Below are 24,195 nucleotides of genomic sequence, written 5' to 3'. Positions count from 1 at the left end.
CAACTCAGGGCCTGAACTCACAACCCCGAGATCAAGAGTCACATGCTCTTCCAACTCAGCCAGCCAGGCGCCCCCAAATCCAGATTTTACTACTTACTGGATCTAGCTATTAAAAGAAAAACCAAAGCCCAAACCTGACCTAGTTAACAGCTAGGGTTGAAGGTCATTTGCCCAGCTGGGGGTAGGGAAAAGTAGAGCTATAAGGGCACAGACCTCAGCCCCTTGGCTGGGGGTACAGACTGCTTACCCTGGGGTTTGGTGGCCATACCTGGTGGGCAGACGGGGCGGGTGACACAGTGGGCACAGGAGTTGGTGACTGGTGTGACACAGAACATGCCAGGTTGACATTCGCAGACACGAGAGGAGTTCCAGGTACAGGGTGTCTTCTCCACCAGGTCACCTAAGGGACACAGAAGGGTCACGGGGAAGGATCTGGGATGGCAAGGGCAGGGGCTCCAGAGAACCCAGGAGGGCAGAGAATTCCTTTGTCCAGAAGCAAATGCTCATATGACTCTTCCGTTGAGCGGATCTCTTGGCATGCTCAAAATAGTTATGCTAAGTGAAAGAAGGCAGGAAAAAAGAGTACATACTATGTGATTATGTTTATGGAAAATGCTAGAAAATGCAAACTCTTCCACAGTAACAGAAAGCAGAATGGTGACCTGGGAAAGGACGTGGGGTGAACAGTCGTGGGAGGGATGATAAGAAGCACAAGGAAACTTTCTGGGGGGATGGAGAGTTCATCTACCTCGACTGTAGTGATGGTTTCACCACTACGTGCATATGTCAAAACGTATCAAATGGCACACTTTAGACATCGCATTGCATTGCCTGTCAATCATACCTCAATAGAGCTGTTAAAAGAAAATAATCTAGAGGACAGGGTGAGTGGGCGTGCACATAGGTGGACCCACACTGGCCACGCCTTGATCATTCTTTAAAACTGGGGAATATTCCATAACCGTTCCTGACTCTTTCTGCTTCTCAACAGGTCTGACGTTTTCAATGACAGAAAGGGGTTTTCCCCCAAAATTAAAATATTAGAGGTTTTGTGAACAGAAAACATATAATAATGCATTTACATATGTTCAGAAATAGTTTGTGTGCTGTACGTGGGTGAAAACAGAATTACGGCGTTATTAGATTAGACAAATATGACTTGGTCATTAAGGGCTTTTCTCAGTCAGCAGGATACTGAAAAGACCTCTAATGATAAAGGACCTCACACTTTCTTCCTGAAACCTCCAGAGAGAGTGGGAAGCAGAGAGGCTCTGGAGAATTTGTGTGGAGGGCAAGAGTGAGCTCAGCAGTGAGAGAGGTGAGACAGGACAGTAATAGCTATTCTCATGATTATAGCTATTGATACCTTTGAGTGCCTGTGAGGCAGCATTAATACAATCGAGGTGAGGGGGGTAGTACTCTTAGCACTCTGCTCAGATTAACCTGGTTTAACCTATTTCATTCCTGCAACAGCTCTCTGGGAGAGTACTATTATTATACCCATTTTACAGATGAGGAAACTGAGGCACAAGAAATTAAGAAACGTGCTTGTGTTTAAGAGTGGAAAGGGGTGGAGCCAAGATTTGAACCCAGCCACTTGAGCTCCAGAGTCTGTGCTCTTAGCCCCTGTATTGCACCCACTGCTTTGCAGGGCTTCAGCCTTAGAGCTAAAGGAATTCTCAGACCCACAGCCACCTCCTGCTTCTCTATCTGACATGGTGGCTATGACAGGTTACATTTGTCCAAAACGGCCAGAGCAACATTTTGGCCCCATCTGCTCGTCTACGCCTCTGCCACTTAGCCATCAAGAAGCCTGATTTCTTTTCCTTCCAATGACTCAGTGCGATTTGCGACTGCCTCAACAGGTAGAAACCGGCAGAAGTTACGACGTGTGATTTCTGAGGTAACGTCAACAAAAGGGATATGGCTTGTGCCCACCCCTCCCCCTTCCTTGGAGTCCAGCCACCAGGCCTTGAGGAAGCCCAAAGTCAGCCATATACAGGCCAACACAGAGAGCATCGAGGCCCCAGCCTGCAGTTGGCATCAAACCCGGACCCATGAATGAAAATGCTTCCAGATGATTCCAACCTCCAGCCTTCACAGTTTCCAATGGAAACCCTAGACCTCGTGTAGCAGAGGCCAGCTGTCCCCATAGTGCCCTGTCTGAATTCTGACCCACAGAATTCACGAGTACAAAGAATGGTTTGTTTATTAACACAAGCTTTGACAAAACTTGCTATGTGGCCTCATAACTGGAACAGTGGCCCCTGGTGACCACAAACAGTGTTCTTTCCTCTTCAGGCCTCCCTGGACTTCAGGCTGCATTGTTGTGTGAAAGAAACTCTGGACAAGGAGACATAATCACACATTCCTCGGGTCCTGGGCAGCTTCCTCTGCCCTCTGTGGCCCTCACAGACATCATGGGGCAGCTGGTATTGCCGTAAGTGAGCTGACTGTCTACACAGCAGGCACCCAGCAAGTGCCGGTCCAGGGCATGCGCTAAGGGACAGCACAGGGAATGACCACAACTGAGAACCTCAAAGTTCAAACTCTAGCTCTGGCTCTCACAAGGATGTGTGGCCTTTGTAACGCCTCAGTTCCCAAAGCCTCAGTTTTCTCTTCTGTAAAACAGGGATATTTGTAATCCATGCACCATAAGGTAGCTACCAAAAATAACGAGACAAGTTTAGAACAGGGTAGGTTATGACAAATGCTTCCTTGCAGGAGTGAGAAAACGGAAGCTCTCTGAAAAGGGATCACTGCCATTAAAACCCTATAATCACAACTGGACTCAGAAAATCTAACTGCTCAAAAATGCTAGAATGGAGAGCTAGGCTCCTGAGGACTCACCAGTCCCAGAACAAACTCAAGGTTTTCCATCCCAGATTCTCGGCCAAGACCCCCTGCACCCAGAGGGAGCCCCAGGAGGGGAGAACGTGGCCCTTACCTCGAGCACAGCTCACACAGGCCGTGCAGCGGCCGTCCCTGTCCAGGTAGTAGTCGGGCTCACACTGCTTCCTACAGTCAGGTGACCCCTGGGGACACGGCGGCTGCGGGGTCAGCCCTGGGGAAAGAAGCAGACAAGCTCCAGCCCAGGCCACCTTGGCAGAGGCCCCATTCACCACCACCTCTTCACCCAGTCACACCACCAGCTCCAAGGCAGACTCCTCACATGTCAGATCAATCTGCAGAGGGAGTCCTGAAGCCCAGAGAGGGAAGGAATGTGTCTACAGCCACACAGGAAAAGAGCACTGACTCCCTCTGAACTGCCCCTCTGCTTCCAGGCCCTTCCCTCTGAGATCCGTCATTGCCACTACGCTAGGGCCCTCTCCCCAGCCCCACCATGTCACCACCCTCCTCAAAACCCTGGGGCCACTTCCCTCTGAGATCAGCCACGAGGCAAGGATGCCGACTACCACAGCTTCCGCTCAGTGTGGCCCTGGGGTCCCAGGCGAGGCAGTAAGGCAAGGAAAGGAGAGACAAGAAGTGAGGCCAGGAGAGGAAGACACCAGGCTGCCAGGGACAGATGACATCATTAGGTGCACAGATTACACAAAAGAATCGGCAGATACGTTATTAGGACTCACGGTGAGTTTAGCAAGGTAACTGGATATAATGTTATTACATCAAACTCAGCTGAGTGTCTATACATTTGGGTTAAACCCTATGAGACTGCAATTGTGACAGGTTAGGCTGTCACATACTGACTACTCACACGGTTCAAAACAATACTAAAAATGAAGACTTACAACCCGCAATACGGAAAAATACAACACCACTGTCATCATCATCAGAAACATCAAATACCTAGAAATCTAACACAAAGATGTAAATCGTTCTACATGGAAACTAATAAAACATCATTGGGAGAGAGAAGTTCAGCTGCCCTAAGTAAAATTAAATACATAAAAATAAAGACGGCCGATCTTGATTTCCAGTACAAATACAGACCGTGAAAGCGGGGCCTCATATAAATAAACAAACAAACAAACAAACAAACAAATAAATAAATAAATAAATAAAGACAGACAGACAGACAGACAGACAGACAGACGGCCTGAATAAACATACGGCTTTCCCGTGTACTTGATGCTATAAAAATACGGATTCTCTCTAACCTGATCCACAGATTCAGTGCAATCCCGATCAAAATCCCAACGGGACGTTTTGTGGAATGTGAAAGGCTGATTCTAAAGTCGATGCAGAGGTGCAAATTACCAAGAAGAGCCAGGGCAGGGCTGGAGAACAGAGATGGGGAAGTTGTTCCACCATATACAGAAAATCTCCTGGAGTCGAGACCGCATGGCATCCACACAGACCAGACAAAAAGACAACGAACGGAAAGGAATATGAAGTCCGCATCACAGCCAGGCACCTACGGACCTTAGATTTACCCCAACAAGGCATGCAAATCAGCGGGGAAAGGACAATTTGTTCGATAAAAGGCGTTGGTTCAACTGCATATCCATGTGGCCTCTTGCAACATGACCGCTGCCTCCGCCACAAACAAAAGGTAGGCAGACAGCGGATCTAAACGTGAAAGGCAAAACAGCAATGATCCTAGAGAGTAATGCAGGATGTCTTTGAGACTTCAGTGGAGACTTCAGCGAACGCAAGGCAGGACATAAAGAGAAAAGATGGACCCACGTGATGACTTTAAAATTAGGGACACCTCTTTAGCGGGGCACCTGGGTGGCTCTGTTGGTTGAGCAGAGACTATTGGTTTTAGGCTCAGGTCCTGATCTCATGGTTCTTGGGATGGAGCCCCACATCGGGATCTATACTGACAGCATAGAGCCTGCTTGGGATTGTCTGTCTCCCACTCTCTATGCCCCTCCCCCGTGCTCTCTCTCAAAATAAATCAATGCACTTAAAAAAATTTTTCAATTAAAACTGAACAAACCCTAGAGACATGAAAACAAAGACTTGTTTATCACTGTTAACTGTAGCCAAAAGTGGAAACAACCCAAATCCAAACACTACTGGATATACACGGTGTATACACCCATACAACAGAAGGCTGGTCAGCGATAAACAGGAGGGAACTGAGGACCCCAATCCGTCACCACAGGAACCAGGAGGGCGTCATATCCACACCTGCTCCTTTGCCAGGACCTCGGTGTCTGGCACACAGCAGGCACTAAGCTGTCAAATGAATGACTTCTTCCTTTATCCCCTCTGGCCCTCGAAGCCTGCAGCCCCAAGGGACCTAGAGACCCTCTTCTCCCTGGACCAGGAGAGACCCACCTGCCCAGGGGAACGCCACACACAGGTCGCCTGCCAGTGAGACGCCGTTGCCCTGGGAAACAACCCAAAGCCTCTCGAGAAATTACCTGGATCTGGACTGGGCTTCCTCACAGAGGACGGAGAGCCGGGGGCCCCCGTCTTTTTGGAATCATCTTCGGGGGTGATGGCAGTGCCCCCTCCAAGGAGCGTGGTCCTGGCACCGGAGCTCACTGAGGAGGTCACCAGGGGCCCGGCCTGGGCGCTGGTGTCGCTGAGAAAGAAGCCGGAAAGGGCACTGCCAACCCTCCTGATGACGCAGGGAGGTCTGTGCTCGGGGGTAACCGCTTCCACAGCAGAGGGGTTCCCAGCCCCTCAGCCCACAGCCTCTGGCAGCCCCACCGTCCGCTCCTGGGAGCCACGGCTGTGCTGTCTAGACCTTCTCTCGTGCGCTCGGGCAACACGCGGCACACGGTGGGGGTCAAGCGACTGTGGGGTTGACAGAGAGGCACCCTGGAGTCCTGATACCCTGGGCCAAACCCCACCCACACCACAGCCCAGCTGTGCTCTGGGCATCCTGGGGGCTGGGACAGCCCCATGCCACATTCAGCTGGAAGGGAGAGGGCCGGGAGTCACCTGGTGGGCGCCTGGCAGTCTTCTGGGCCCGTGCCGAGGTCAGGGCTGGTCACCGGGGAAGGCCGCTCACACACAGTATCCATCTGCGCTGTGCCTGCAGGGGATCACAAGGTGGACAGATGTGCTACCGAGGAGCTTGGAGGCTCTAGGAACAGATTCTTTCCCACCACGACCCACAGTTCGGAATGAGGTGCTTGGAAAACGCAGCGGCCATCTGGTGTTTGTGCCTGCCCAGCACCCCTTCCCCCTCGGGCTAAGCCATCCCGATTCTCCCCGGAACACTCTCCCCAGTCTCAGTATCTGTGCACGGGGCTGAGGCCGACTCACCACCCCACCCTCCCAGGAGTAAACCCAGACGACTTTGGACCAATCAATCCCTTTGATTCCTCTGACCCCGAGGAGCTGGTTCAGCGGTGGGCACGTGACCCCAGCCACGCCCATGAGGTACAATATCATGGTTTCAATCATGGCTGTTGAAATTGCAGGAAGGAGAAACCGTCTTTCTACTGGGTTCGGGTAGGAAGCAAGCTTGGATCTGGGGGAGCAGAGGTGACAAATAGGTAAAGACAGGGCTCCTGGATCCAGCCATGCCTGATACTACCCAGAGCCAGCCCCAGACTTTGCAGTTACATCAGCCAAAAAATTTGAGATTTTGTTACGTGCAACCCAAAGACTCCTGAAGAATCCTGGGTGCAAACACGGTAAAGAGGAAAAACACGTAGCACTTTCCATCAGGTGGATCTGAGTTTGCCTGCCACCTCTAACATGTCCTCACTGTGCCCATCACACTGCGCGATACAGAGTAAACGCCCCATGAACAGCGTGTCCTTTTCCCCTTCTAGATCTCCGTCCCATTGCTTGGAAACAGTCCCACGTGTGCGATTATGATCTGAAGGCTTCAGTGGAGGGGGCCTGAACAATGCTCATGTGTCTCGTATTTCCGAGTGCCCTGGCGTGACGAGGCCTGGGTGTGACATTCAAAGTCTAGCCCAGACATTCCCTGCTCTGTGGTCTTGAGCGATTTACCTGCCATCCCTGGACCTCAATTTCCCCCGTTCTAAAATGGGGATACTTCCGTCTACTTTCCGGAGTTTTGAAAATTTCAGGAGGGAACACCTATGTAAGCTGCCCCATGCGGCTTAGCTACCGGCTGACGCTAAAGCCGAAACTACTGTCCATCTTGCAGCTGGAGAGTTGCCCTTGGGAGCGTCCACGTGGGAGCCCAGAAGTCAGCCAGCAGCGCTGTCCCACAGAAATATGATGTGAATCACGCTGTCATTTTAAATTTCCAAGTAACCCCTTTTTAAAAAGTAAAAAGAAAGATAAATTTTTAAAAAAGTAAAAAGAAACACGTGAAATTAATTTAATGTATGTGACCCAATATATCTAAACTACAGAGGTAGACGAGCAACATAACGATAATTAATGAGATGTTTTACATTTTTGTACGCCTGCAACTGGCCACCTTTTAAACGCTCCGTGGAGGCATGTGGCCAATGGTACCGCTAGGGGCAGCAGCGGTCTAGGGGCAGCAAAGGGGGGGGCTCGGGCGCCACCATGCGGCAGTCGCAGGAACACCACCAAAACAGGGCCTCCTTTCTGGAGCGGGTCCACGGGCCCTGGCTGGAACAGAACTCTAAACCGATGCTAGCAGAGATGCAATTGTTTCAGAGCTGGAAGGTCCCCCAGGGCCGTCTAGTGGCAACTTTACATTTCCCAGATGGGACACTGAAGCCCAGGATGGGGTGGGAACATGCCCCACGGCTGCAGGCGAACAATACCCCGGGGACCCAGCCCAGAGCATTTTCCACTCCACCCACCCCGGCCCTGTTCGCAGGTGGCGCGCTGCCGCAAGCCCCTCAGCACAGCATTTGTGTGACCCGGGGAGAACTGGGCCAGATTTGAGCCCCACCCACCCGCAGCACTGAACTGTCCGGGGCCCCCACGTCCTTCTGCATAGATCTCTGCAGAGAAGATTCTGTGCCTGGCCTTGAGCAGGCAATGGGGAGATAGATGACCTCGGCCCTCACGCAATCTACGGCCCAGGGAGGGAGGCCAGCGTTGATCGAACCAAGACAGACACCGGTGTTCACATCCGTGTTGGAAAAGGACTCCGTGTGATGAGAGATCACAACGGAGATGTGACCTGTCACAAGTCATGGCACTTCCTCTTGAGGAAGTGAGGTGTGGACAGAGAGGCCAGGCTGAGCAGGAGGTGACCGAGTGAGCAGGAGGAGAGGATGTGCTGAGGGGACACCACGCACAAACGCCTGGTAGGAGTGAGAAGCACCGCACATCCACGGAGCCGAAAGTGAGCAGACCAGTGGGGCCAAGAAAGGAGGGGGCCGGCGGGAGTCTGACCTGGAGGAGGGAGGGGGACCCGGCGCGGGGTCGCGTGCAGGGTCACGTCCTGGAGACTGCTCGTGCGAACCTGGACTGGGTGCCCTTTTCCCTAGTCCTCCCACTAAGGACAGCTAAACGCCCGGGCACATGTATAAAACATGCATATACGTGCTTTATACAGATAAAAATATGTATGAAACAAAGAAGGCTCTGAACAGTGGAGAGGAGAGGGTAGCCCTTGGAACCCTAGGAAGGACACAGTGGCAAGTCCCCTGGGGTTTCTCTTTGTTCATAGATCCCAGACATGGAGCCCGATAAACCAGCAGCCCAGAAATGCCAACGGGAGCAGAATTAAAGAAATCCCTCCAAACACCTGTTCTCTTTTGCCAAAGGATCATGTCATTATCGCTGTAGAAATGAGAAAATACTGAAGTGTTTTTATGGCAGGTGTGTGGGGGTGAGAGAGACAGGCAGAGAGAAATCAGATTTGGTTAAGCAGAGTGGCTCTGCCTGTCAGCCATGGGCAAGGAATGACAGGAGGCAATGGGGGTGGGAACGGGAGACAGAATTGGGGAGCAAAATCTGGGCAAAATCTAGGCCTGGGCTTTGGAAAAGGACCAGCTGAGGAGAAGGAGCGCCATGGGCTCAGTGTTGGCACTTTTCTCCCTAATGGGTGTAGCTCTCTGATTCCACCCTGCAGCCTCCCAGCCCGTGTGGCTGTGGCACCACTAGTGGGCCATGGTCCAAAGCCCACCCACTCTCCAACCTCCCTCTGAAACGTGCTCTCAATACCACCTGCACCGGATCTGTGGCCCTTACCTCTTTTCTGGCCTCTTTTCTGGCCCCTTGTACTGTCACAAAATCAGAAGCTCAGAGAGGGTAAAGCATGTGCCTGAACTCACACGGCAAGTTGGAAAAGAAACCCGAGTTTCTCCGCTCCTCTAACTCCCAATGTCTCGACTGTGAGTTGGGAAAAACAGCCCCAATACCCTGGGAAAGTCCCGGGACAGAAGACTGGAGTTTTGCTCTTGTTTTTCAGGCATCAGAGAACTTCTGCCCCGAGTCTCCACTAACCCAACACTCCTCCAGCCAGGCCTGTGTCTCAGGCCATCAGGGTCTCTCTGAGCCTGGGACCCAAAGTGCAGGGGAGAGGCTGGGGGGCTCTGAGTAAATGGTACACCCACAGCATCTCGAAAGGAGACATGTCAGTCCAACAGGAAGGAGGAAGGAGAAGGTCAGAGGTCATCTGGAGATCTGGGACGGTGGTGGAGGCGGGGTACAGCTTGGCACAGGTCTTGGTGCTGGGCTGAGGGTGGGGATACTTACCCTGGACCTTGACAATCATCCCTTTCGGGCAGACGGTGTGGGGGATGCAGCGGGCACAGGAGTTGGTGGCTGATGTGGCACAGAACGTGCCCGTGCGGCACTCACAGACGCGGGAGGAGTTCCCCGAGCACGGCATCTTCTCCACAAGATCGTCTAAGGGACACAGAGACGGGCATGGGAGGCAGAGGGAGGACCGGGGAAGGGATCCAGGGACCCCTCAGGGACAGCCTGGCACGTGAGACAAGACATCATTCTGGCCTCCCCTCGGGCAGGGAGCCCGCACACCCGGCCCTTCTTTCCAGAGGGTTCCTGCGACAAAGGCAAGATGGCAGGTGGGGCCTACGAGGCAGCCTCCACTCCCCGCTCATATCCCCAGACGTCATTACCATCATATTAAAAACAAATTCATGACCCCATTAAAATGGGCAAAAAAGACACGGAGAAACCTTGAGTGCATATTGCTAAGTGAAAGAAGTCAATCTGAAAAGGCTACATGCTGTGTGATTCCAACTCCACGACGTTCAGGAAAAAACAAACTACAAAGACACTAGAAAGATCAGTGCTTGTCACGGTTAGGGAGGAGAGCCCTAAATCCAATGATCACAGCAGTATTGTTTATAACAGCCACAAAGTAGATATAACCCAAATGTCCATGAACCGATGAATGGATAAACAAAACGTGGTGTGTCCATACAAAGGAATGTTATTCAGCTGTGAAAAGCAATGACCCAAGGGGTGCCTGCGTGGCTCAGTCACTTAAGCATCAGACTCTTGATTTTGGCTCAGGTCAGGATCTCACAGGTTTGTGGGACTGGGCACTGAGTCAGCAAAGAGCCTGCTCTGGATTCTCTCTCCCTGTCTCTCTACCCCACCCCTGCTCGCTCGCTCTCTCTCTCTCTCTCTCTCGCTCTCTCTCAAATAAATAAATGAGCACTACAATAAGAAAAGAAAAGAAAAGAAGGAATGACTGGTACTACAACATAATGAACCTTGAAAGCACTGCAAAGTGAAAGAAGCCAGTCATGAAAACCTACATATTGCATGATTCCATTTCGATGAAATGCCCAGAGTAGGCAAATCCATAGAGACACAACCTAGATGAGTCACTGTAAGGGCATGGAAGAAGGAGTGAATTGGGAGAGAAGGGGTTTCTTTTGGGGGAGGCGAAAATGCTCTGAAATCAGATAGTGGTGGTGGTGTCACATTGTGAATTTAAAAAAATAAATAAATACTGTATTGCACACTTTAAAATGGTGAATTTTACCAACTCCTGGCTGGCTCAGTTGGCAGGTCATGTGACTATTTATCTCAGGGTCATGAGTTCAAGACCCATGTTTGGCGTAGAACTTATTTCAGAAACTAATAAATAAGCAAAGAGTGTAATTAAAATGAATTTAAAAGAAAACAATGGTGAATTTGATCTCAAGAGAAAAAAAAATCACCGGTATGAGTAATTAACAAATGCACACATCCCTGCAAAGCAACACAGGGCACCCTTGGTCAAGCAGCAATGAAGACTTCCTAGAATGTGGAAGGCAGATAGGATGGCATGGAAGGAGACCAAAGCCCAGAATATACCCAAGAGGATTACTCTGGGAGCGGCTCTGGGGTGGGGTACTCCAGTCTCCAAGTGGGTGAGGGCAGGGGCAGGCCCCAGGGAAGCCGATGGGGAGTGCCCCAGGGGGTCTCCCCACACTTCTCATCCACTGATGCCACAGACCCAGAAGCCAAGCATCTCCCCCAGGAGACTCTCAGGGGAGGTATCGGGACAGTGCCCTGGCTGGTCATACCTGGGAAGAAGGGAGCCTGCAGACCCAGAAGATCAGCCACTTAACAGAACCCCTCCCAGTGGTCATCAGATAGGATGTGCAGAACTAGAGGCCACCACCCATGAGAGAAAACCAGCACCAAGCAAAAAGACCTCCAAACTCAAAAAAACTCTTGAGAAAGCAGGTAATCGAAAACAAAAAACAAAGCAACAACAACAAAAACAGAACGAGCTGTTAGAATCAGTACAATTAATATTCTCAGGAATCGGCAGCTATAAAACAGAATCCCCTGGAGCTCAAGGAAGGGCACAAAGGAAACAAAAGCCATAAAAAGAAACCCCCTGGGCACAACGTTGTGTTCACCAATGCAAGTGGGCTCACAGAAAGACTACATTTCCCAGCCTCCCTCGCAGTTTGGTTTGGGTCATATGATGGCATTCTGGCAATGGGACGTGGACAGAAATGATAAGGGCTTCTCCCAGGCCTGGCCCCTAAAACCATCGCAGGAGGCTCTATCATCTCTCTCTTCCTTGCTGTGGTTGCACTGTTGCAGCCCCTAACTCTCGCCTGCACCCCAGAAGCAGTACTGAGGAGAGAATAAAATCCTGAGAAGTGTAGAAAATCTAAGAGAGAGGCAGGCCGGCTGAGGACAAACAGTGGACACCCCTGTTAAATTCATGTAAAAACGTGGGTGGCTTGGTTGATTTTGATCTCAGCTCAGGTCCTGGTCTCAGGATCATGAGCTCAAGCCCCGCACTGGGCTCTGCGCTTGGCGTTAGCCTACTTTAAAAAAAGGTTTTGGGGCGCCTGGGTGGCTCAGTCGGTTAAGCGTCTGACTTTGGCTCAGGTCATGATCTCACGGTTCGTGAGTTTGAGCCCCGCGTCGGGCTCTGTGCTGACAGTTCAGAGCCTGGAGCCTGTTTCGGATTCTGTGTCTCCCTCTCTCTCTCTGACCCTCCCCCATTCATGCTCTGTCTCTCTCTGTGTCAAAAGTAAATAAACGTTTAAAAAAAATTAAAAAAAAAAAAAAAAAAGGGTTTTAAACCCCAGAGTAGTAGCCAAACATAATTATCACAAGCCTGAACAAAGGGGGGAAAGGTGCTGGACTGGCTAACTTCTGGGCAGGCAGGCCCAGTGGAAATCGGTAGAGACCCCGGAAGTGGATACACCTCTCTGCAGCCACAGGAGCTCTGGTAATGACCATCTCACAGAAGGGAAGGCAGATCTCTGCTCCAGCAAGGACGCCACCCATCTCTGGCTGCACTCGGCCTCCCACCCAGGTCCTCAGACTCCTAAAATCAGTTTCAAAAGTAACACTCAGGATTACCACATGATCCAGCCGTTCCACTGCTAAGTATACCCAAAAGAACTGAAGCCAGAGACCTGAACAGACATTTGTAGACTCAGGTATACAGCAGCCGTATTCACAATAGCTGACGGGCAGAAGCACCCCAAGTGTTCATCGGCACGAATGGATAAACCAAATGGGGTAGATCCATCCAACGGAATATTAGTCAACCTTGGAAAGGAAGGAGCTTCGGACACATGATACAGTGCCTTGAAGACATTATGCTAAGTGAAATGAGGCCGTCACAAAGGATAAATATGTTATGATTCTACTCCTATGAACTTCCTGGAGTAGTCAAATTCACAGAGACAGAGAGTAGCCTGGGAGCTGCCAAAGGCTGGTGGGGGAGGGGGCATTAAGGAGCCGGTGTTTAATGGGAACCGAGTTTCAGTTGGGGCAAAAGAACAAGTGTTGGAGCTAGACATTGTTGGTTGTTGCCCTAAAATGGGAATGCACTTAAAGCCACTAAACAGGACACTTAAAAATGCCAAAATGATACATTTTATATACGTATATTTTACCACAGTATTAAGTGCCACTAAATTTTATGTTCTGTATATTTTACTACACCATTTTTTTTTTTAAGTAACACTCGGTCCCCAGTGAAGCTCTGAGCAGAAAGGACCAAGTAGAGCCCGGTGAGGTAGGTGGGGAGGTGGGGGGAATGTAAGGAGAAGTCACACTGTACCAGGACAGGGAGACAGGAAAAGAAATAGAAAATCTAAAAGAAACAGAAATATATTTTGGAAAGACAAAGAACCCAGTCTAAAACAAACAGAAGCCATCCCAAGCATGCTCCCCACTATAAAGGAACTTAAGAAGAATAAAAGTTTGGCAAAGGAAAAGCTCAAAGAAAAGCTGATCTTCAAAAAGGACGGGCTAAGAAGGAAGACTAGAGAGCTAAAGAAAGCAAACTGAGATGTACCGCACAGATATCCGATAAATAAATTAGCAGTGTCTTAGGAGCCCTGGCGACAGCTGGGAGGCAAGCAGCAGAAGACATGAGAAACAAAATAGAGTTCACAGCATGGAGAAAGGATCAAGAAAATATCTGTGAATGCAAGGTGAAGAGACAAAGATACTAATGCAATGAAATAAAACAGGGAGGAAAGGCAAACACAATCAAACAGAAGGATAACTAGAGTCCATTAAGTTGACATTGAGATATGTATTTAGCAGAAATAAAAATCCAGGGGCGCCTGGGTGCCTCACTCGGTTGAGAGTCCAACTCTTGATTTTGGCTCAGGTCATGAAGTCACAGTTCATGGGTTCGAGTTCTGCACTGGGGTAGAGCTTGCTTGGAATTCTCCCCTCCCTTACCCTCTGTCCCTCCCCCACTTGCTCTCTCTCTCTCTCTCAAAATAAAAAAATAAATATTAAAAAAAAGAAATTAAATTCCAGGTCAATTTCCCTGAAATGAAGGAAGAACTAAACGTGCAGACAGAAAAAAGACATTCCAGGGGTGCCTGTCTGGCTCAGTCGGTGAAGCATACAACTCTTGATCTTAGGGCTACAGGTGCTGCGGGTTGGGTGTAGAGATTATTTAAATAAGTAAAAACTTAAAAAAAAAAGACATTCCAGAATTATTTCCAAACAATTAATATCAAGGCACAGTCTGGTTCAAAGTTTTTTATCATTAAGGATAAAGAAAGAATTGTTCTTGCAGTCGCCTACAAAGGAGAAAGAAGGCAGAGAGCAGACCCCTCGCCAGCAATATTCACCATGAGAAGACAATGCACCAATGTCTACAAAGTTCTGGAGAACACAGGTCCCAGGAATAATCATATATCTGCCCAGGTTGTCATTGGAATATAAAGGCAAGAAACATTCTCAAACATAAAAGAATCCTCTGAGGGATGTGCAAAGATGAGTCCTTACTAATAAATCCCAAGGTCAGTGAAATCTAACTAACCAATCAATAAATCAAAATGAGAAAATCAGGAATGGAGAAGCTGTGGTCAATGTGCTCATAATGCACAGTGAATAAGTTTAAATAGCAAACTAATACTAACATGCCAAGGGACTGAGGGTTACAGAAAAAGAATATAAATGCCACAGGAAGTAACAATGTAAAAAAAATACGTAAGTAATAAAAGTCAGGAAGAGGACAAGGAGGTGACAAGCTAATTACTTCATTTTTTGTGACAGGAGCCAATCTACAATATCCCATCGAAAATCTGAAACAGGGGCGCCTGGGTGGCTTGGTCGCTTAAGCGTCCAACTTCGGCTCAGGTCATGATCTCACGGCCCGTGAGTTTGAGCCCCACGTCGGGCTCTGTGCTGACCGCTCAGAGCCTGCAGCCTGTTTCAGATTCTGTGTCTCCCTCTCTCTCTGCGCCTCCCCTGTTCATGCTCTGTCTCTCTCTGGCTCAAAAACAAATAAACGTTGAAAAAAAAAATTAAAAAAAAAAAAAAGAAAATCTGAAACAAACAGAACATGACTTTACCATAAGACATAGTTGTTCCTTAAATGATTCCTAACTGCTTCTTGATTTTTAACACCTCTTCTTAATGTTAGAGGTGTTTTTTCTTTTTTAATGTTTATTTATTTGGAGAGAGAGAGCATAAGCAGGGGAGGGGCAGAGAGAGAGGGAGAGAAAGAATCCCAAGCAGGCTCCATGCTGTCAGCGCAGAGGCCGACGCAGGGCTCAATCTCACAGACAAAGAGATCATGACCTGAGCTGAAATCAAGTCGGATGCTTAACCAACTGAGCCCCCCAGGGACCCTAGAGGGTTTTATTTACAAGGTGCTGTCTCTTGTGATCATTTTGTTTTACTTTCTTCTTTCTCTGATACGTTTAAATAAAAGAAAATGTAATCAATCACTTGAATGTCATAAACAGTATGATCCCAACTTCTTAAAAATCCCTATTCTCAGGATGCCTGGGTGACTCAGTGGGTTGGGCGTCTGACTTCTGCTCAGGTCATGATCTCACGGCTTGTGGGTTTGAGCCCCACCTCAGGCTCTGTGCTGACACTAAGCCTGGAGCCTGCTTTGGATTCTGTGTCTCACTCTCTGTCCCTCCCCCACTTGCGCTCTCTCTCTCAAAAAAAAAACATAAAATATTAAAAAAATATTTTTTTAAATCCCTATTCTCCATGTGTGTACAGTCTGGCTGGCTATGAATCTTCCCATTCTCCGTCTCTCCCTATATATACACAGAGACGTGTCAGTCAGACATCCAATGATGGGGAATGGGCAGAGTTGGCCTTCTTCCTTACACTTCTGTATTGCTCGAATTTTTTATAATGAATGCCTGTAACTTTCATTTCATACAACACTCATTAATTTTAAAAACTCAAAAGATACATCAGAGAAATGCTAACGCAAAGAAGAATGGCAATATTAATATCAAATGAAAATGGAATTAAGGCATTCTTTATAAGGATTAAAGAGGTATATTTCACGCTGACAAAAGGTCCAACCCACCAAGAAAACACAATATTCATAAACACTGTACCTAATAACATAGCTTTGACATATAGAGAGAAAAAATAAATGGAACACAATGAAAATCTGATGAAAGAAAGTATAGGCAAGATGGATTTTAACACATCTATCTCTGACATCAACCTTTGGGAAGGAGACAAATATAATTAAGAATAAAAAAAAAAAGCATATTATCTAGGGGCATGCTTGGCTGGCTTGGCTGGAAGAGCATGAGACTCTTGATCTCGGGGGTCGTGAGTTCAAGCCCCACGTTGGGTGTAGGGGTTACTGAAAAAAATAAACTCAAAAACAAATTGTTGAAAAGAATGCATATTATTTGAAAACACAATTAACAAGCTTGATCCAATAGGTATGTAGAGAATTTTGTACACAAAACATATTTTTCTCCAAACACACTAAAAATAGGCTTTAAAAATATCCACATTTATTAGGGCACAAGAAATCTCAACAAATTTCCCAGCCCCACCTCACAAAAAACCCGCACAAAACAAAACCAACACCAGAGAGCTCACAAACCACATTCACTCACCATAATAAGAAATTAACAATGAAAGTGCTCATTGGAAGAATCTCCTGGAAGCACTTGTGGTCGCAGGCAAAGAACACAGCTCCTGGTGTCAGACCACAGCTCAAACTCCAGATCTGCCACTTACCGGACTTCTGTAACTTTGCAAAGGCCCTTAACCTCCCTAAGCCTACCTCACTGGAAAGCGGGGATGAGAAAAGAACCTTCGGGGTGCCTGGCTGGCTCAGTCTGTAGAGCGTGCAACCCTTGATCTCAGGGTCATGAGTTTGAGACCCACATTGGGCAGAGATTACTTAAAAAAAGAAACATAAACTCTTCTCCTAGGAGTCTTGTGAAGATTGAACTCAATGAATGTGAGTCCCTCCCTTGAGGAAACAGGTTAACTAAGTCTCTCTAAAAACGGATGCAAACCATCATGATGATACCAACTCACAAATCCAGAGGGGTAAACTGAGGCACCAAGGGGCCAACCTAGAGTCCAGGCAGCAAATCTTGATGCTCCCTACCTTCTCTGCTACCCCCCGCCAGCCACGGACCCCGTCCTGAGAAGTAGCCCCTGGAGAGGAGAACACAGCCCTTACCTCGAGCACAGCTCACACAGGCCGTGCAGCGGCCGTCCCTGTCCAGGTAGTAGTCGGGCTCACACTGCTTCCTACAGTCAGGTGACCCCTGGGGACACGGCGGCTGCAGGGTCAGCCCTGGGGAAAGAAGCAGACAAGCTCCAGCCCAGGCCACCTTGGCAGAGGCCCCATTCACCACCACCTCTTCACCCAGTCACCACCACCAGCTCCAAGGCAGACTCCTCACGTGTCAGATCAATCTGCAGAGGGAGTCCTGAAGCCCAGAGAGGGAAGGAATGTGTCTACAGCCACACAGGAAAAGAGCACTGACTCCCTCTGAACTGCCCCTCTGCTTCCAGGCCCTTCCCTCTGAGATCCGTCATTGCCACTACGCTAGGGCCCTCTCCCCAGCCCCACCATGTCACCACCCTCCTCAAAACCCTGGGGCCACTTCCCTCTGAGATCAGCCACGAGGCAAGGATGCCGACTACCACAGCTTCCGCTCAGTGTGGCCCTGGGGTCCCAGGCGAGGCAGTAAGGAAAGGAGAGACAAGAAGTGAGGCCAGGAGAGGAAGACACCAGGCTGCCAGGGACAGATGACATCATTAGGTGCACAGATTACACAAAAGAATCGGCAGATACGTTATTAGGACTCACAGTGAGTTTAGCAAGGTAACTGGATATAATGTTATTACATCAAACTCAGCTGAGTGTCTATACATTTGGGTTGAACCCTATGAGACTGCTATTGTGACAGGTTAGGCTGTCACATACTGACTACTCACACGGTTCAAAACAATACTAAAAATGAAGACTTACAACCCGCAATACGGAAAAATACAACACCACTGTCATCATCATCAGAAACATCAAATACCTAGAAATCTAACACAAAGATGTAAATCGTTCTACATGGAAACTAATAAAACATCATTGGGAGAGAGAAGTTCAGCTGCCCTAAGTAAAATTAAATACATAAAAATAAAGACGGCCGATCTTGATTTCCAGTACAAATACAGACCGTGAAAGCGGGGCCTCATATAAATAAATAAACAAACAAACAAACAAACAAACAAATAAATAAATAAATAAATAAAGACAGACAGACAGACAGACAGACAGACGGCCTGAATAAACATACGGCTTTCCCGTGTACTTGATGCTATAAAAATACGGATTCTCTCTAACCTGATCCACAGATTCAGTGCAATCCCGATCAAAATCCCAACGGGACGTTTTGTGGAATGTGAAAGGCTGATTCTAAAGTCGATGCAGAGGTGCAAATTACCAAGAAGAGCCAGGGCAGGGCTGGAGAACAGAGATGGGGAAGTTGTTCCACCATATACAGAAAATCTCCTGGAGTCGAGACCGCATGGCATCCACACAGACCAGACAAAAAGACAACGAACGGAAAGGAATATGAAGTCCGCATCACAGCCAGGCACCTACGGACCTTAGATTTACCCCAACAAGGCATGCAAATCAGCGGGGAAAGGACAATTTGTTCGATAAAAGGCGTTGGTTCAACTGCATATCCATGTGGCCTCTTGCAACATGACCGCTGCCTCCGCCACAAACAAAAGGTAGGCAGACAGCGGATCTAAACGTGAAAGGCAAAACAGCAATGATCCTAGAGAGTAATGCAGGATGTCTTTGAGACTTCAGTGGAGACTTCAGCGAACGCAAGGCAGGACATAAAGAGAAAAGATGGACCCACGTGATGACTTTAAAATTAGGGACACCTCTTTAGCGGGGCACCTGGGTGGCTCTGTTGGTTGAGCAGAGACTATTGGTTTTGGCTCAGGTCCTGATCTCATGGTTCTTGGGATGGAGCCCCACATCGGGATCTATACTGACAGCATAGAGCCTGCTTGGGATTGTCTGTCTCCCACTCTCTATGCCCCTCCCCCGTGCTCTCTCTCAAAATAAATCAATGCACTTAAAAAAATTTTTCAATTAAAACTGAACAAACCCTAGAGACATGAAAACAAAGACTTGTTTATCACTGTTAACTGTAGCCAAAAGTGGAAACAACCCAAATCCAAACACTACTGGATATACACGGTGTATACACCCATACAACAGAAGGCTGGTCAGCGATAAACAGGAGGGAACTGAGGACCCCAATCCGTCACCACAGGAACCAGGAGGGCGTCATATCCACACCTGCTCCTTTGCCAGGACCTCGGTGTCTGGCACACAGCAGGCACTAAGCTGTCAAATGAATGACTTCTTCCTTTATCCCCTCTGGCCCTCGAAGCCTGCAGCCCCAAGGGACCTAGAGACCCTCTTCTCCCTGGACCAGGAGAGACCCACCTGCCCAGGGGAACGCCACACACAGGTCGCCTGCCAGTGAGACGCCGTTGCCCTGGGAAACAACCCAAAGCCTCTCGAGAAATTACCTGGATCTGGACTGGGCTTCCTCACAGAGGACGGAGAGCCGGGGGCCCCCGTCTTTTTGGAATCATCTTCGGGGGTGATGGCAGTGCCCCCTCCAAGGAGCGTGGTCCTGGCACCGGAGCTCACTGAGGAGGTCACCAGGGGCCCGGCCTGGGCGCTGGTGTCGCTGAGAAAGAAGCCGGAAAGGGCACTGCCAACCCTCCTGATGACGCAGGGAGGTCTGTGCTCGGGGGTAACCGCTTCCACAGCAGAGGGGTTCCCAGCCCCTCAGCCCACAGCCTCTGGCAGCCCCACCGTCCGCTCCTGGGAGCCACGGCTGTGCTGTCTAGACCTTCTCTCGTGCGCTCGGGCAACACGCGGCACACGGTGGGGGTCAAGCGACTGTGGGGTTGACAGAGAGGCACCCTGGAGTCCTGATACCCTGGGCCAAACCCCACCCACACCACAGCCCAGCTGTGCTCTGGGCATCCTGGGGGCTGGGACAGCCCCATGCCACATTCAGCTGGAAGGGAGAGGGCCGGGAGTCACCTGGTGGGCGCCTGGCAGTCTTCTGGGCCCGTGCCGAGGTCAGGGCTGGTCACCGGGGAAGGCCGCTCACACACAGTATCCATCTGCGCTGTGCCTGCAGGGGATCACAAGGTGGACAGATGTGCTACCGAGGAGCTTGGAGGCTCTAGGAACAGATTCTTTCCCACCACGACCCACAGTTCGGAATGAGGTGCTTGGAAAACGCAGCGGCCATCTGGTGTTTGTGCCTGCCCAGCACCCCTTCCCCCTCGGGCTAAGCCATCCCGATTCTCCCCGGAACACTCTCCCCAGTCTCAGTATCTGTGCACGGGGCTGAGGCCGACTCACCACCCCACCCTCCCAGGAGTAAACCCAGACGACTTTGGACCAATCAATCCCTTTGATTCCTCTGACCCCGAGGAGCTGGTTCAGCGGTGGGCACGTGACCCCAGCCACGCCCATGAGGTACAATATCATGGTTTCAATCATGGCTGTTGAAATTGCAGGAAGGAGAAACCGTCTTTCTACTGGGTTCGGGTAGGAAGCAAGCTTGGATCTGGGGGAGCAGAGGTGACAAATAGGTAAAGACAGGGCTCCTGGATCCAGCCATGCCTGATACTACCCAGAGCCAGCCCCAGACTTTGCAGTTACATCAGCCAAAAAATTTGAGATTTTGTTACGTGCAACCCAAAGACTCCTGAAGAATCCTGGGTGCAAACACGGTAAAGAGGAAAAACACGTAGCACTTTCCATCAGGTGGATCTGAGTTTGCCTGCCACCTCTAACATGTCCTCACTGTGCCCATCACACTGCGCGATACAGAGTAAACGCCCCATGAACAGCGTGTCCTTTTCCCCTTCTAGATCTCCGTCCCATTGCTTGGAAACAGTCCCACGTGTGCGATTATGATCTGAAGGCTTCAGTGGAGGGGGCCTGAACAATGCTCATGTGTCTCGTATTTCCGAGTGCCCTGGCGTGACGAGGCCTGGGTGTGACATTCAAAGTCTAGCCCAGACATTCCCTGCTCTGTGGTCTTGAGCGATTTACCTGCCATCCCTGGACCTCAATTTCCCCCGTTCTAAAATGGGGATACTTCCGTCTACTTTCCGGAGTTTTGAAAATTTCAGGAGGGAACACCTATGTAAGCTGCCCCATGCGGCTTAGCTACCGGCTGACGCTAAAGCCGAAACTACTGTCCATCTTGCAGCTGGAGAGTTGCCCTTGGGAGCGTCCACGTGGGAGCCCAGAAGTCAGCCAGCAGCGCTGTCCCACAGAAATATGATGTGAATCACGCTGTCATTTTAAATTTCCAAGTAACCCCTTTTTAAAAAGTAAAAAGAAAGATAAATTTTTAAAAAAGTAAAAAGAAACACGTGAAATTAATTTAATGTATGTGACCCAATATATCTAAACTACAGAGGTAGACGAGCAACATAACGATAATTAATGAGATGTTTTACATTTTTGTACGCCTGCAACTGGCCACCTTTTAAACGCTCCGTGGAGGCATGTGGCCAATGGTACCGCTAGGGGCAGCAGCGGTCTAGGGGCAGCAAAGGGGGGGGCTCGGGCGCCACCATGCGGCAGTCGCAGGAACACCACCAAAACAGGGCCTCCTTTCTGGAGCGGGTCCACGGGCCCTGGCTGGAACAGAACTCTAAACCGATGCTAGCAGAGATGCAATTGTTTCAGAGCTGGAAGGTCCCCCAGGGCCGTCTAGTGGCAACTTTACATTTCCCAGATGGGACACTGAAGCCCAGGATGGGGTGGGAACATGCCCCACGGCTGCAGGCGAACAATACCCCGGGGACCCAGCCCAGAGCATTTTCCACTCCACCCACCCCGGCCCTGTTCGCAGGTGGCGCGCTGCCGCAAGCCCCTCAGCACAGCATTTGTGTGACCCGGGGAGAACTGGGCCAGATTTGAGCCCCACCCACCCGCAGCACTGAACTGTCCGGGGCCCCCACGTCCTTCTGCATAGATCTCTGCAGAGAAGATTCTGTGCCTGGCCTTGAGCAGGCAATGGGGAGATAGATGACCTCGGCCCTCACGCAATCTACGGCCCAGGGAGGGAGGCCAGCGTTGATCGAACCAAGACAGACACCGGTGTTCACATCCGTGTTGGAAAAGGACTCCGTGTGATGAGAGATCACAACGGAGATGTGACCTGTCACAAGTCATGGCACTTCCTCTTGAGGAAGTGAGGTGTGGACAGAGAGGCCAGGCTGAGCAGGAGGTGACCGAGTGAGCAGGAGGAGAGGATGTGCTGAGGGGACACCACGCACAAACGCCTGGTAGGAGTGAGAAGCACCGCACATCCACGGAGCCGAAAGTGAGCAGACCAGTGGGGCCAAGAAAGGAGGGGGCCGGCGGGAGTCTGACCTGGAGGAGGGAGGGGGACCCGGCGCGGGGTCGCGTGCAGGGTCACGTCCTGGAGACTGCTCGTGCGAACCTGGACTGGGTGCCCTTTTCCCTAGTCCTCCCACTAAGGACAGCTAAACGCCCGGGCACATGTATAAAACATGCATATACGTGCTTTATACAGATAAAAATATGTATGAAACAAAGAAGGCTCTGAACAGTGGAGAGGAGAGGGTAGCCCTTGGAACCCTAGGAAGGACACAGTGGCAAGTCCCCTGGGGTTTCTCTTTGTTCATAGATCCCAGACATGGAGCCCGATAAACCAGCAGCCCAGAAATGCCAACGGGAGCAGAATTAAAGAAATCCCTCCAAACACCTGTTCTCTTTTGCCAAAGGATCATGTCATTATCGCTGTAGAAATGAGAAAATACTGAAGTGTTTTTATGGCAGGTGTGTGGGGGTGAGAGAGACAGGCAGAGAGAAATCAGATTTGGTTAAGCAGAGTGGCTCTGCCTGTCAGCCATGGGCAAGGAATGACAGGAGGCAATGGGGGTGGGAACGGGAGACAGAATTGGGGAGCAAAATCTGGGCAAAATCTAGGCCTGGGCTTTGGAAAAGGACCAGCTGAGGAGAAGGAGCGCCATGGGCTCAGTGTTGGCACTTTTCTCCCTAATGGGTGTAGCTCTCTGATTCCACCCTGCAGCCTCCCAGCCCGTGTGGCTGTGGCACCACTAGTGGGCCATGGTCCAAAGCCCACCCACTCTCCAACCTCCCTCTGAAACGTGCTCTCAATACCACCTGCACCGGATCTGTGGCCCTTACCTCTTTTCTGGCCTCTTTTCTGGCCCCTTGTACTGTCACAAAATCAGAAGCTCAGAGAGGGTAAAGCATGTGCCTGAACTCACACGGCAAGTTGGAAAAGAAACCCGAGTTTCTCCGCTCCTCTAACTCCCAATGTCTCGACTGTGAGTTGGGAAAAACAGCCCCAATACCCTGGGAAAGTCCCGGGACAGAAGACTGGAGTTTTGCTCTTGTTTTTCAGGCATCAGAGAACTTCTGCCCCGAGTCTCCACTAACCCAACACTCCTCCAGCCAGGCCTGTGTCTCAGGCCATCAGGGTCTCTCTGAGCCTGGGACCCAAAGTGCAGGGGAGAGGCTGGGGGGCTCTGAGTAAATGGTACACCCACAGCATCTCGAAAGGAGACATGTCAGTCCAACAGGAAGGAGGAAGGAGAAGGTCAGAGGTCATCTGGAGATCTGGGACGGTGGTGGAGGCGGGGTACAGCTTGGCACAGGTCTTGGTGCTGGGCTGAGGGTGGGGATACTTACCCTGGACCTTGACAATCATCCCTTTCGGGCAGACGGTGTGGGGGATGCAGCGGGCACAGGAGTTGGTGGCTGATGTGGCACAGAACGTGCCCGTGCGGCACTCACAGACGCGGGAGGAGTTCCCCGAGCACGGCATCTTCTCCACAAGATCGTCTAAGGGACACAGAGACGGGCATGGGAGGCAGAGGGAGGACCGGGGAAGGGATCCAGGGACCCCTCAGGGACAGCCTGGCACGTGAGACAAGACATCATTCTGGCCTCCCCTCGGGCAGGGAGCCCGCACACCCGGCCCTTCTTTCCAGAGGGTTCCTGCGACAAAGGCAAGATGGCAGGTGGGGCCTACGAGGCAGCCTCCACTCCCCGCTCATATCCCCAGACGTCATTACCATCATATTAAAAACAAATTCATGACCCCA

The 24,195-nt window shown here is 50.1% G+C and overlaps 1 protein-coding gene across 1 annotated transcript in view; it reads right to left on the bottom strand.

Moving 5' to 3' along the window:
* TNFRSF8 (TNF receptor superfamily member 8) overlaps positions 1–24,053 on the bottom strand; it is a 48,648-nt gene extending 24,595 nt beyond the window's left edge. Inside the window, exons 1-9 of the mRNA XM_032594570.1 lie at positions 23,780–24,053; positions 20,111–20,204; positions 19,585–19,748; positions 17,204–17,320; positions 9,529–9,681; positions 5,860–5,953; positions 5,334–5,497; positions 2,948–3,064; positions 248–400 (exon numbers count right to left, since the gene is read on the bottom strand). Coding sequence (XP_032450461.1) covers positions 248–400; positions 2,948–3,064; positions 5,334–5,497; positions 5,860–5,953; positions 9,529–9,681; positions 17,204–17,320; positions 19,585–19,748; positions 20,111–20,204; positions 23,780–23,915 — 1,192 coding nt within the window. The 5' untranslated portion in view covers positions 23,916–24,053. The remainder of the gene's footprint in view (positions 1–247; positions 401–2,947; positions 3,065–5,333; positions 5,498–5,859; positions 5,954–9,528; positions 9,682–17,203; positions 17,321–19,584; positions 19,749–20,110; positions 20,205–23,779) is intronic.
* Between the last annotated feature and the right edge of the window lie 142 nt (positions 24,054–24,195).

The sequence above is a fragment of the Lynx canadensis genome, chromosome C1, assembly GCF_007474595.2.
Source record: "Lynx canadensis isolate LIC74 chromosome C1, mLynCan4.pri.v2, whole genome shotgun sequence".
Classification (NCBI taxonomy): Eukaryota; Metazoa; Chordata; class Mammalia; order Carnivora; family Felidae; genus Lynx; species Lynx canadensis.
Note: the sequence above shows the minus strand (reverse complement) of the source record. Positions and strands in the feature narration are given on the sequence as shown.